At 39.9% G+C, this 15,447-nt stretch overlaps 1 protein-coding gene across 1 annotated transcript in view; it reads left to right on the plus strand.

The window, feature by feature from the left end:
• The window catches only part of myo1d (myosin ID), a 285,608-nt gene that overhangs the window by 31,934 nt on the left and 238,227 nt on the right, over positions 1–15,447 (plus strand). The window contains exon 2 of the mRNA XM_033035091.1: positions 15,156–15,364. Within this exon, the coding sequence (XP_032890982.1) occupies positions 15,156–15,364 (209 nt within the window). The remainder of the gene's footprint in view (positions 1–15,155; positions 15,365–15,447) is intronic.

Below are 15,447 nucleotides of genomic sequence, written 5' to 3' on the forward strand. Positions count from 1 at the left end.
CAAATAGTATTACAGAATCAGGCAGAACCAGACAATTTCCGTCTACCAATACTCTCCTCTGCCTAGCAGAGCTGGTCCTTACCCTCAACAACTTCTCCTTTGACTCCTCCCATTTCCTCAAAGTGCAAGGTGCAGCTATGGGCATGCGCATGGGCCCTAGCTAGCTATGCCGGCCTCTTTGTAGGGTACGTCGAACAATCCCTGTTCCAGTCATGCACTAGCCCTATCCCCGAACTCTACCTCCGCTACATTGACAACTGCATTGGTGCTACCTCCTACACCCATGCAGAACTCACTGACTTCATCCACTTCACCACTAATTTCCAACCGGCACTCAAATTCACCTAGATCTTTTCCGACATCTCCCTTCCGTTTCCAGATCTCACCATCTCCATCGCAGGCAACAGACTACTGACCGACATCTACTACAAACCCTCTGACTCCCATACTTATCCTGACTACACTTCTTCCCACCCTGCTTCCTGTAAAGACTCTATCCCCTCCTCCCAATTCCTCCGTCTACGCCACATCTGTGCACAGGATGAGGTGTTCCATACTCGGGCATTCTTTAGGGAACGGGGGTTTGTCTATTCCATTATAGATGAGGCTCTCACCAGGGTCTCCTCTATATCCCACAGCTCCGCTCTTACTCCCCCCCCCCCCCCCCCCCATATTCGTAACAAGGACGCAGTCCCCCTTGTTCTCACTTTCCACCCCATCAGCCGTCGAGTACAGCATGTAATCCTCCGAAATTTTCACCACCTCCAACGGGATCCCACTACTGGTCACATCTTCCCATCTCCACTCCTTTCTGCTTTCTGCAGAGACCGTTCCCTCCGTAACTCCATGGTCAATTTGTCCCTTCCCACCCAAACCATCCCTTCACTGGGTACTTTCCCCTGTGCAACACTTGTCCATTTACCTCCCCCCTCGAATCCATTAAAGGACCCAATCAGTCTTTCCAGGTGAGGCAGAGGTTCACCTGCTCCTCCTCCACCCTCATCTACTGCATCCGCTGTTCCAGGTGTCAACTTCTCTACATCGGCGAGACCAAGCGCAGGCTCGGCGATTGCTTCGCTGAACACCTCCGCTCAGTCCGCCTTAACCAACCTGTTCGCCTGGTTGCTCAGCACTTCAACTCCCCCTCCCATTCCCAATCTGACCTTTCTGTCTTGGGCCTCCTCCATTGCCAGAGTGAGGCCCAGTGCAAATTGAAGGAACAGCACCTCATATTTCGCTTGGGTAGTTTCCACCCCAGCAGTATGAACATTGACTTCTCTAATTTTAGATAGCCCTTGCTGTCTCCCTCCTTCCCCTCCCCCTTCCCAGTTCTCCCACAAGTCCTACTGTCCCCGCCTACTTCCTTTCTTTTTCCCGTCCCCCAGGACATCAGTCTGAAGAAGGGTCTCGACCCGAAACGTCGCCAATTCCTTCTCTCCATAGATGCTGCCTCACCCGCTGAATTTCTCCAGCATTTTTTGTCTACCATTACAATAACACTGGCTGCAAGGCAATACCAAACGGATTTGTATTATTGCGTGGCCTTTGTGAATTTAACTGTTAATGTATCATGATAATGTTGGCACAAAATTATTGAAACTTTACCTATCAGGTTATCTTGCATTTTTCTTTTGCAGAAAAAGAGACCAGACATCTTGTTTTTTCATTTGTCTTGCAATCATGTATACCTTGTAATATTGAAAGTCAATTTGGTAAATATATGCAGACAGGATGGCCCCGTTTAAACAAAAAAAAATGTAGTCTGCCTGGCCTGACATCTGTGAGGTAATTAAAGCCAGATAATGCTGTGATGGTGTGGTAGCAATAGGCAGGGCACTGATGCAGCAGTAAAGAAAATAGTGTGTAATATGAGAGCAGCTGTTAAACAGAATGTTTCCTGAGTATTTTAAAAATAGCTTGCCTTCCAGTACAAGAATTTTTGTTCCAACAGTTATTCATGCTTTGGTAGTGAAAATAGCCTCAGTGCCACAGATTTCTCAATTTCTCTGGAGGATGGTCCTTTTGTGACCAAAAAAACCTATGTAACTTTGTTTCTTTCCCAACTGAATACCATTTTACACAGGATACTTGCAACTATGAACAAAAAGATCTTGGTTTTCAGTGTAGCGTGAAACTTACATGTAACAATACAACTAAAATTAAACACTGTTTTCAAGGTGGCAGAATGAAAAGTGATAGTGCTTGTTGCTGATTGCATTTTGGGTGTGGAGAATTCATCCACTGTATGTGACTTTTGTAAAGAAGCACTCTTATATTTTTCAGATATCCTGTGAGAGCATGTACAAGAATGGATTTCTGATAGTTATTGTTGAGATCTGCATGCTGCTGGTGGGGCGAGCATTTTTTGTTCATCCCTAATTGGTCTTGAGAAGGTGATGATGTGCTGCTATCTTGAACTGTTTGCAGGCTTCCTGCTAAAACTATTTCCATAGAATTGTTTTAAGGATTTGCACCCAGTGATAATGGAGGACAATAGTCTTAGACAGCTGACTATATAACATTTACAAATATCTTAAACCTGATTCTGTTTCAAAATAACACATTGCAAGGAAAGCAGCAATGTGCACATTTTTTTTATAATACAAATTGATGTAAGGTGCCTTGTAGAGTGCCACCAGACAAAATGTAACATGCAATATAAGATATTTGGGCAGGTGGTCAAAAGTCAAATTTTTAGAATCAACTGTGGTGCAGAGGCAGAAAGATTTGGGGACAGAATGCAAACATTTGGGACTCAAACTGCAGAAGGCAAAGGTACAAATCTTTGTTGAACAAATTGTTAAAAATTCACATTTGCCAAAACGATTTAATATGTTTCCTTTAAACTACTGTTGGTCAGTAGGTGAAGATATATAGTCATCCATTTCAAGAAGGATGTGGAGGCTATGGAGAGGGTGCAGAAGAGATTTACCAGGATGCTGTATTGATTAGAATGTATTGACCTATATTGATTAGAATGTATGAGCTTTAAAGATAGATTGGACAAACTAGGGTTGTTTTCTATGGAGTGTCGAATACTGAGGCAAAACTTGATGGATTTTATGAAATTATGATGCACATAAATAGGTAAAAAGTTGTTAAATTTTACCCCAGGGCAGAAATGTCAAATACTAAAAGGCATTGTTTAAAATGAGAGGAAGAAAATTAAAACGAGATGTGCAGGATAATTTTTTTATGTTTTATGTACCCTGGAATGTTCACAAGGATGGTGGTTGAATGAGGCACAATAATGGAATTTAAGAAATGTTTAGATAAGCATATAAATATGTAGCTAATGGAGGGGTGTAGTCATATAGTCATAGTCATAGTCACAGAGTCATACAGTGTGGAAACAGGCCTGTGCTTGGTCAATATCCCTCCAAACCTGTCCTATCCATGGTAGACAAAAAATGCTGGAGAAGCTCAGCGGGTGAGGCAGCATCTATGGAGAGAAGAAATAGGTGATGTTTCGGGTTGAGACTCTTCTTCAGACTGAAGAACATGTCCTATCCATGTACCTGTTTAACTGTTTCTTAAACGTTGGGATAGTCCCAGCCTCAACTACCTCCTCTGGCAGCTTGTTCCATACACCCACCACCCTTTGTGTGAAAAAGTTACCCCTCAGATTCCTATTAAATCTTTTCCCCTTCACCTTGAACCTGTCCTCTGGTCCTCGATTCCCCTACTCTGGGCAAGAGACTGTGTGCATTTACCCAATCTATTTCTCTCATGATTTTATACACATCATGTAAAAATGTGGGGGGATGGATTACGTGCAGACAGAAGAGATTAATTTAATTTGATATGTTTGACACTCATGGTCCAAAAGACCTGTTTCTCTGCTGCATTGTTCTTTGTTCCATTTCCAAAGTCGGATAACATTGAACTACTGTGAGCGGATGGTCAGCATGGACTCAGTGGGCCAAATGGCTTGTTTCCATTCTGTATCTCTAAACTAAACTAAATGTTCTATACTAAATGTCTTTTTCACTAGACAAATGTCTATTTGTGTTTCCACTTTGCACTTGTACCTCAAGGTCACTTAGTACACATTCTTAAGTAAGCATTCAAGAATAGAGATAAAAGAATGTATTGAGAGCAGAACTGATTAATTCGTTTTGGTTTATCTTGCAAACAGCAGCAGAGACACCGTCATTCTGTCAACCTTAAGAATTCTAACTATTAAATTGAAGCAAAATATTCAACAAGTTGACTGACAAGTGAAATGATGTGAACAGAAATCAGTTAGTAAATTGGAGAAGAAATCTTTCAAATGTGCCATCATGACACTAAAACAACAGTAAAATAAAATGGAAAGGATGGAAAGGAAATACAATGTACATTCAGCATCTCGTTGTCTTCTAACTGTTTACAACCCGCTAAGGATATTTTCGGGCTAGGATTAACACTCTGTAGAGACCTAGCTAGTGCTAGTTTGTAGATAAATCCGTGCCTCGTGGCATCGCAAGGATTTTTCAAGTGATGTCAAAATGGTTTTGTCAGCAGATGTAGTGCATTGGGGTCTTAATGGTCTTTGTTTATTTGTTGTGTACAAGGATGTGCAGGCAATATCTATTTTTCTGTGTCTTGTATCCTGTAAATATTCTCAAGCATCTTTCGGGTTCAGTTCCACTATGATTGTTTTGGAAATTATGGTAGTGAAAGATAAATGTCTAGAAACGCTGCTGTGACCAATCCTCACGATTGTACTCCTTTAGTAAGATTCTTTTCTTGCTGGTCATAACATATTGGAAATGGGGAAGGAAGATTATTGGTCAGACACAAATAATCCAATAAGATAACAATGAATGTGCTTGTATTTGAATTAATTGAAGAACTGCATGTAAATCTGCAATTGATGTGGTGCTGATGATACTTTATTGTCATGTACCTAGCTGGGATGCGATGAAATTCTTTGTTTTTCAGTCAAAGCACACTAAAGAGTCACCACAAAGGTACCAACACAGTTACAAAAAGTACTCCTCTTCTTCGTTCCCCCCCCCCCCCCCCCCCCCCCCCCCAACGGTCCCCCTTAATTCTCGGCAGTGTGGCCCGTCCACCTCGGCCTGACCTTGTCCCTGACCCATCTTGACCACGAGGCTCTGTCTTTGACTCCACCTTGGGCCTCATTATCATGATCACATCAACCTCGGCTAATGTAACATTAACCAATTAGAGTTTGGGATTGGTCAAACAAAAATCTCCAGAGTTGGCAAGTCTATTAAATGGCGTGGACGATGTCAATGTTATGGTTATTGGTATCACAAACATTAAATATTTCGCTTGGGTAGCTTGCAACCCAGTGGCATTAACGATGATTTCTCTAATTTCAAGTAACTCCTGCATTATCTTCCCCCAACCTAGTCGTTCGACGTTTCCACTGTTTGCATCCTTGCATCCCTCTTCTTATCACACCTTTCCCATAATGGGCCATTGTGGGCTGCACTTTTCCTTGGACCATTCGTTACCTGTCCTGATTCGCTTTGGCCAATTCTTGCCTCGTTTATTATTTCCCTCCCCCAACTTCTACTTTCAATCTGAAGAAGGGTTCCAACCTGAAACATCACCTATTCCTAGTTATTTTAATCTACAGCTTTTCGTTGTTTTCTTTTGTCCTGTTTTTGCGGTTTGTTTCGGTTTGTTTGGCTGTGTGTGTGTGTGTGGGTGGGGGGGTGGGTGTGGTGTGTTTTTTGGCTCTTCCTTTGGGGGGATGCGACTTTTCCTGCCGTATCCCCGTCTCCGTGTCCGTCTGCGCTGAGGCCTATCGCAGAGCTGGCGGCCTCCAACTGCGACCGACCTCGAGGCTGTGGAGGCTGTGGAGCAGAGCCAGGACTTACCAACGCGAGCCTGGCCGACTTCAGGTTGCGGTGCGGTGCGGCACAACTTCCGACCCGACTTTGGAGCCTCGGAGGCTCGGCCGCGGGCCAGTGGGCCAGTGGACGACATCATCGGGAGCTCGAGTTCTGTTTTCCGGAGCTCCCGCAACTACAGCTGCGTCCGCTGGACTGGAGGACGGCAGCTTCGACCGCCCCGGGCCGCGGAGTTTGAACCGGCCCGTTTGCGGAGCTTGGATTCAGCCTGCGGGACTTACCTACCGTCACCCGGCGGGGTCATAACATCGGAGGCTTGGATTGCCTCAGCGCAGAGGGAAAGCAAGGAGGGAAGAGACAATGACTTTGGGACTCTAAACTGTGTTGAGTGTTTGTTATTTATTCTATGTTATGACTGCAGGCTAAACCATATTGTTTGTTTTGTTTTTGTTTTTGTCTTTTGTTTTTACCTTGTTTGGGTTGTGTTTACCTTGTGTGGGACTAAAGATGGAAATTAGCTACTGGCTACAATCTTGCATATTACATGCAAATGTTTATTAATATGCACTGTCCCTAATAAAATCAATTCTAATAAAAATTAATTCTAATAAAATTAAAAATGGAACGATTCATTGTTTGTACTATAGCAATCCATCCACAAACATTGAGGTAATGCACAATAAAAAGTTGCTTGCAGCTTGATCAAAATGACACCAAATTATTGGGAGGATGTGAGTGTTTCAGTCAATGACAGCATTTATTGTCCTTCACTTAATGTCCCTGAACCAAGGCATTTGAGAGTTAGTTTCATTGTGTCTGGAGTCGTACATTGGCCATACCAATGAGTGGGGGAAACGGGTCTCCTTTCCTTAAATATCGATAAGATGAACGTTTAATGACAAGTTACTAGTTACATTAATATTGTGAATGACACAAATATATACACACACAGACACACGCAAGATCAAATTTATTTTCTTGCATTTACTCTCCAGCCTTCTGAACTTGGTCAAAAATTGATGTAAGTGCTTTAACCTTTATCTGAACAAATGAAATGGTGGAATATTAATGAATATAAAATGTTATCTTTCTTCTCTTAAAACATTATGCAACCACTTAGCTTGAATTTCTAATCTAAATATTGCAGTTTATCTACAAAGTACAGATGAATATTACTACCATAAAATAATCCAACTGAATGCCGAGACGAAACCACAAATGTTTATTGAAAATGAGGTATCAAAAAAAATCAACTGAAGGCAGATAGATGTAATATTTAAACTAGTATGGTGACCTCTTAGGCCTACATATTAGTGTCATCCGAAATAATTTACTCAATTCTGGATCATCTCCTCATCAATGTCGCAAATAGTCTAAGATTATTTGTTCTTCTTTGCACAATTTACTTTGGGACCTTGTTGAAGATCTTGCATTTTTGGTACTACATTTCCTAAGAACTGTGACTAAACTGCAATGATATTTCATTTGCTATAAAAGGGCATGTAAACTGCTACTTATATACAATGAGCAATTCATTCAATTATTTAAACAAAAGGGTGGTAACTCCGGTGATGCAGTCATTCTTCAAGTACTACAATAGTCATTCTCTAGTCTGTGCCCAGTTCCTGGAGATTGATATCTCAGATTTTCTTGTTAGGTGATGGACACCTACAGTAATATATGTAATTTTGTTTTTTTCACTGAGATTATATGGAGTTGCTGTTATATTTGCAAAATTTGGACACAACATCTGGAAAAAATTAGAAGTTGTTAAATTCAAGATTTGAAGAGTTTACGACAGCTCTCTTCAGTATAACCCTTTACTCATGGAACAGTTGTAACACTGCATAACTGTACATACAAAGTGTCACAGAACCTCATACATTACAAAGAGAAAATAAACTAAGAATTCTGACCTGAGCCTGCGATTGATAAAAATACATCTATTGTTGTTCCTGAACACATCATCAGTGTTGTATCCTGGGATCATTGGGTGTTTCGGGTCTTTCAACATTGGACACCCTCACCCAGGCGACCCAGCTGTGGTTGATCAGACCACGACTTGTGTTCAGGTGGCATTCGCCCCTCCCCATGGACCTCCTCTCCTGATCCAGAGCCATCTCGAGGCTTTCTCAACTGCCTCTGTGGTGTTCTTGATGGCTCTTCTCCTCTCCCTTCCGTTGATGCCCAGTGCACTCAAGGCTTTGTAGAGCAATTGTTATTAGTTATCAAGAGTAAGACCAGCCCTGAGTTGATGGGGAGCTTGCTTTATATTAGTTTTCTGTTTGGTATATATTGTTTTTCTTATAGAAAATGTGGACGTTTGCCTTAGTTTTGGATTGAAATTCGTATGTTCACTTTATAGATAGGTGGTCATGAGTTAAGTAGTAAACATGATTTTCCACCTTTCATGGAAATAATTTTCATTTATGTAGTTATTCATTCATTACCTTAGATTGTCTGAAGTCACAATACAAGAAATATATAACATCACTTGTAGTTCAAAAAGTGTAGCATCAAATATTCAGAGAATCAATTATCTAATTGAGGGTTCATTCTGGGCAAAATCTTAAATAGATGCCTTCTGCTAAACTTATATAAAATACCAGTTATATCTACCTTTTAAAAAGTGGAGCCTTGGATTAATGTTCTATCAAATGAAATGTAACCGCTTGCAATGCAATATTTCCACAACCCCATACTGGAGTAATAATAATAATAAGACTTTGATCACTTAAATAGAACAATAAACAGAAAAACTGCACCTGTTTTCATCCTGGAACAAAGTCTAAAGCTGCACCCTATACCAACAGCTAACTTCTATAATCAAGATACACATTTTGAAAACTCATTACTTTGAAGACCTTGCCCATTAAAGGCCTTTCAGTCCTAAAAATGTGTTGCAGTAGACTGCTGAAATGTTCTCACTGACTAAATAGGAGATACTTGATGTAAATGCATGCATCTTATTCATTGCTATGTGTGATGTTGGCTGTAATAGCATACACATTAAATCAAATGAATAATTGTCATTGAATGAAGTCTATAGTTGAGAATAATACTGAGGTGGACCACACAAATGCTGCATCTCAGTGATAATTACTCTTTTACAGCAATTTGAAGAGCAAATGACAATGCTGGTGATACTTTATTTGAAGAAATAACAATTTTGACAATTATGCAGTCCTGTTTGGGATTGAAAAATCAGAATAGTTTCTGTGGCACAGAACCACCTGAGACAATAGGTGACCAAATATTATATCAAACTAGCAGATACTAAAAAGTATCCTAGTAAATGAGAAAGAACGGGAGTGGTTTTGCTTGGGAATTGCCCAGGTGCCTGAAAGTTTGGTCACCGTAGATGAAGCGATGAAGATAGAGATTCACCAAGAGTCTGGTGATGGTGGAGTCTGGAGATCTCACAAGCTGTTATGCTGGAAGAAACTGCCAGACTTATTTGGGATAAGAAAGAGTTATGGAGTCATAGTTGTAGAATGACAGAGTAGAGAAACAAGTCCGTCATCCCAATTAGGCCACTCGCCAGTGCTGACCAAGATGCCCATCAACGCTGGTGCAATTTGCCAGCATTTATAAAATGGATTTCAAAATTAAGAAAAATATCAGTCAATGGAAGGGTCCTAACCCAACATACACCTATCCATGTCCTCCAGAGATGCCGCCTGAGTTACTCTAGTGCACTTTGTATTTTGCACAGCATTCCACCATCTGCAGTTCCTGTTTTCACTAAAAATTAGTATTGCTGGACAAAGTTAGAGATCAAGATCAAGAGAGTTTTATTTTCACATGTCTCTGATAGGACAATGAAAATTCTTGCTTTGCTTCAGCACACCAGAACATAGTAAGCACGAATACTGTTAGCGAGCAGAGGTTAATTGTTGAGCAAGACATGGTTAAATTTCAGAAATAAGCAACAAAATCTTGGTTGAAATAAAGTTTGTGTACTTCTGGCTAAATGAATATGTTGAAAATTGAACAAAAATTAAGCACCATAAAGTTAAATGGGATGGGATGATGGGAGGCGGCAGTGGAGCAGTGGGAGCTAAGTTAGGGTGGATATTTGGTTTTGCTTCTAGTCCGATTAAAATTTAGGGAAAGAAAATGTCAAGCACTTCTGATTTTAGTAAAAGCTGGTCTGGTTGACTTCCTATGGAGTACAAATAATTGGACAGCTGTGTACTGTACTTGAGCACACTTGTTGATCAGTAGTTCATTTAAATCAACTTACTTTGATTTTTTTTTCAAAATTACTACATTAAAATTGCCACCTATTAGAGCCAGACAATTCAGTCACAGATCGATAGCAGCTAAAATGTTACCTTGGCTGCAATGCAGAGTGGTGTTCTTACACATTTAATAGTGAAATGCTATTTTGATGTATTGCTGGGTAACTCTTGTTGGTCATGAGGGTTCGATGAAAGCCCTTTATCTCTATAAATAAGATGCAGTAGCTAGAGATAAAAATATGAACAATAGCCCTATGGATTTTTTAGATTTTATTGTACTTCATGCTTCTACCTTTCTACCAATTTGATAAACTATATATTTTAAAATATTAGCTGGTGGTGTACTGCACGAGTCAGGGGGCTAAAAAGAAAGGTACAGACAAAATGCTGGAGTAACTCAGCGGGTGAGACAGCATCTCTGGAGAGAAGGAATGGGCGTTGTTTCCGGTCAGACTGAAGGCTAAAAGGGAAGCCTTATCTGGAGATGGATGGTGTTTTAATTGCATTGCAGCTGGTGAAGACAGAGTACAGTGAAGGAAGGAAGGGTGTCGGACTCTTGCTATCATAAATAAACAAACCATATTAGGTGCAGGAGTAGGCCATTTGGCCCTTCGAGCCAGCACTGCCATTCAATGTGATCATGGCTGATCATCCACAATCAGTACCCCGTTCCTGACTAAGTGCTCTATCTAACTCTCTCTTGAAAGCATATTGGGCTCTTGTTTTTGCTGCCGACTTTAGAGAATGCTCTGAACTACTTTTTGCACTTCTGTCGTACATTTCACTGATATAATAATAATGGGGCAAACTCTTGTGTTTCTAATTTTATTTTAGTGTAGATTGCTATAAAAATTATTCAGTAGAATAAGAATGTATTCAATTATTTTCAAATTTTCCATGTTGTCCATCTGTCTTTGCGTTAAAGTGAAAGTGTCAACATTTAGAGTTAATCAATTTAATAGAGCTCAAAACTTGAACTTTAGTACAATCCTGGACAGTGTTTTATGGTGTAAAGTACAAGGCCTTTTAGCGAGAAAGGGCCTGTCATAAAGGGATCTGCTGTCATAAAGTGATCTGCTGCAGGGTGTCTGGAAGGCCTCCCAATGGCCATGCCACTGCCAAAGTCCAGGATGTGGCCCTTTCAGCAAGACTTGAAAAAAGTTTCAACTGTTTTTTTTCATTGGTAGCCTGGATATTCTACATTTACTTACAAGTTTGGTATGATGAAATATTTCTTATAAAGCTTTAGTGGCCATGATAATTATTTTGTGCTAAGACAAGCAGGTTGTAATTCTCTGTGCACTGTATAAGGTCCTTAAGCCTTGGCTATGCCAACATGCTTGTTTTTGCACTTTGGCATATATGTGTCCTATTGTAGAAGAAGCATATTGGTCAAATTAACCCATGCACAAAACCTTTGTATCTGCTTTCGTGAAGTTAAGATTTTACCGGAAGTGTTATTTCCACTGGATTTTATCTCTGCTGCTTAATCAGGAGATCTATTTCAAATAATCTTCAACACGCCCTTCGCATCTTGAAAAAAATGCCTGTTATGATCAAACATTTTTCATTTACTCTTTTACATCCCTTCCTACCTTTAAGTCCCTCTCCACCATTTTACCTTTTGAAACAAGCTTTTAGCCTCCCCATAGATGGAATAGAATAGAGTATTTTATTGTGACAAGTCATAGCAATGTTACAAAATGTTGAGATTTTAAAAATCAAGTCTGCAATTTATCCCATCAGATAAAGCATAAAAAAAAGTTTAATTTGACACCTAATTCATTTTCATATCTCAAGTATTAAAAAAGTTATGGCCATTTTCATACTCGGAAATTAGCATCTTGTTCCCTATTGATTTTCTATGGACATAACAAAAAAGCTGTGATCGTGGACAGTCAAAAGCCCATAACTTTCTTAAAAATTAAGAGAACTGAATGAAATTTTCAGTTATCATAGATTGAAGCATTCTGAAACAAATATAAAATAATCTTACTTGGATGACCTGAAATTAAAGCATATAATTAGTTAGTTACCCAATTGTAGCTAATTTCAGACTTCAATTACTAGATCTAAACATCTATCCATTTCTTAATAAATGATTAACATTTTTAAATAGCCTAAGTGTCCAAATAATATTCACAAATAATTCACAATAAAACATGATTTTTAAATCTCATTTACATTAATTTATAGGCCAAATGGAAGGAATTTAGTGTTCAATTGCTGTAAATTAAAGTCCATTTAAATCAGCTTTCTGGTGGGATCCTGTGAATGCGCTGGTTTAGAACGTTCACATTGCGTTAGATTTGTGCCCTCAAATGCCCAGAAAAATACTGCGGGTTATAATGGGGCCCAAATTAGCTACTCGCAACATTAAACTTTGTATAAAGGGATCTTAAGAAGCCCTTTTTAACGTAAAAATAAACAGCCTACCTTCCGTTTTCCCCTGTATGAGATCCGACCCGTTGTCGGCGGTCGGGGGTTTAGAGGTTAATTTTTAACCTACTATAACAAGTAAAGAAAGCCCTTAAAACTAAAAATAGCTCCAGCGATTTTTCGTTAATAATTAACTAGGCTGAAAAACCTCGATTTGAACAGCCTAGGGAAAATCGCGTTTTAAACCCGCCCCCCTCTAAACGGCGCCAAAATCGCGCACACGGGCTGGGACAGATTTTCAGCGACGCTTCAGGTAGGCTTTGCAACATACCTCTATTTCAAATAATCTTCAACACGCCCTTCGCATCTTGAAAAAAATGCCTGTTATGATCAAACATTTTTCATTTACTCTTTTACATCCCTTCCTACCTTTAAGTCCCTCCACCATTTTACCTTTTGAAACAAGCTTTTAGCCTCCCCATAGATGGACTAGAATAGAGTACTTTATTGTGACAAGTCACAGTGAAGTTCTTTGCCAAGGTATGCAAATAGTTGCCCATAAATTTCCATTGTTTCAAATTCCCTCACACCTGTCCTCCCAAACACCAGGTCCTCCAATGTCCATTGTTCTTTACGGCATATCCCCAGGCCGGGTCCCCATTGTCAATTGTTCTGCCCCCCCCCCCTTACGGCAGTCCCCCCCATGCCGGGGCCTCCGTTGTTCCTCCTTTGTTCCTTCCCTCGGCAGCGGCATGCTCACTTCCACGTGTCTGTCCACGCCTGACGGTCGGCGCCATCATTGACCACCACACCGAACTCTCCATTAACGTTGCCAGGTCCTCTACGGACGCCTCCATGGTCCGGGCTCCAACCCGAGAGGCCCGGCGACTCTCACCCCACGAGAATTCACTACCAACATGCGAGGCCGTGCCTCCAAGTCGCGAGGTTCTGGTCCGTGAGTCACGAGGCTCCGGCCCCAGCATCCCAGGGTTAGCCGTGGTACCTCCGGATTATGCATTTTCTCATATATATTCCTTGCATGGTAATGTTTCCCATAATGAATGTTTATGGCAATGTTTTCTTGCAGGTCTGCTCAATAATTTACTATATTAATGCATATGATTACTTGGTTTGTTATAAACAAAGATTTTTTTAAGTCTGAATACAATTTTCCTAAATTCCAATTTGTTTTGAATCTTGTATCTCTGGGCTTGAGCGTAAGGGAGAGAGAAAGGTAGGACAACAACATGACTCAATTCATAATTTGCTGAATTGAATGTCTTTGTTAACTTAATATTTAATTGTTTCCGTAGAACAGTTTTATCTTCAAATTTCCCATTTTAAAGCTTTTGTATTTCATCTGGCTTAAGGTAAACAATGCTTTTCATAATTTTGAACTCTTATTGGGAAAAACCTGAAAGGATACAAAGTGGTGGAGTAACTCGGCAGGTCAGGCTGGAGAATATGGATAAGTGATATTTCGGGTCAAAACCCTTATACAGTATTGAAATGTAAATATTGAAGGAAGTCTGAGGTATGATGGCTTCAAAGGCAATATTACCTGTAATGTAATATGCCACTCAATGTAATATATTCAATGTTATGCAGAAGCTCAATTTCTGAACTTAAAACAGTTCTGTGAAATTCATTTGTGGAAAATAAATGTGAGCTGAACAATTAATGTCTTCACTGAGGGGTACAATGAGCACTGAGTCAGCCTACTAATTGTTCTGTTGCTTTGAAACAGACAAAAATGCTGTTGATGGGGAAACTTAAGATAATACAGCCCTGTGTTGAATAAATGTAATCCACATACGGTAGTTCCTTATGTTGTAGAAGGCGGTCATTTGGCTAATCGAGTTCATGTAGGCAATCCCATCACTCCAATTCTCCCACTTATTTCCTGCAACCTATTCTCTCGCACTTGCCACTAACTAGCTCCGCCATTACCTGTCTACACTAAAGGGAAAATTATTGTTCACCAAATCACAAAGGTATATATTTGGGATGTGGGAGAAAATTGTAGCACCAAGGAGAAATCTATTGTGGTTACCGGGAGAAGATGGAAACTCCACACAAGTAGCAACAGGGGTCAGAATCAACCCTGCATCGTTGGAGCTGTGACAGCTGCACAGTGTCACTTTCAATGAACAAATAAAAGTGCTTTGTATATGGAGATCAAATCAAATAGAAGGCATATTCTCCAAGCTTTGTTGTGTATATCAGAGCAATAAATGCCTCTTGTAAAACTCACCTAGAGTACACAAATATGAAAAAATTGTTACTGATGTTTTTTGCTCGAATTAATAGGCAGTTGGAAAGTGATGTTTTACAAAATCATAGATTTATTACTGCATAGGATTCTATGCATAGTATAAACTAGCTCTGTCTGGAGCAAACTATCAGCTCTATGCTCTCTCTGGCTCTGTAACAAGGAATATTGAAAATAAATCTTGTCTTATAAAATATTTATTGAACTGTTTGTTCAATAAAACTCTTGTATTAACACTTGTATTTACACGAAATGATGAAGGTAAATTGTATGCAATTTTTGTCAAAGGTACTAACATTAGCAATGTACCAGAGTTGTGGTTGACTCCATATATATTATTGATTTCTGGCACCAAATTTCATATGATAGATGTCCATTTAGTTTGTTGCATGGTATAATAAAATGTCTGTACTGTCATTGCATAACAATTATTTTTATTCTTTATGGCAGGTTTGAGAAGGGCAGAATCTATACATACATTGGTGAAGTGGTGGTTTCTGTAAACCCTTACCGTTCTATGAATATCTATGGGAAGGACACCATTGAGCAATATAAAGGGCGCGAGTTGTATGAGAGGCCACCTCACCTATTTGCTATTGCAGATGCCACATACAAAGCCATGAAGAGGCGATCAAAAGACACCTGCATTGTCATATCAGGTAGAGAGTGCTGAATTGAAAGTGAAACCATTATTTGCTACTAAAATAAGAAATTTATGATAAATGCCATTTGTGATAAATGT

This window comes from Amblyraja radiata, chromosome 16 (assembly GCF_010909765.2).
Source record: "Amblyraja radiata isolate CabotCenter1 chromosome 16, sAmbRad1.1.pri, whole genome shotgun sequence".
In the NCBI taxonomy this organism is placed as follows: domain Eukaryota; kingdom Metazoa; phylum Chordata; class Chondrichthyes; order Rajiformes; family Rajidae; genus Amblyraja; species Amblyraja radiata.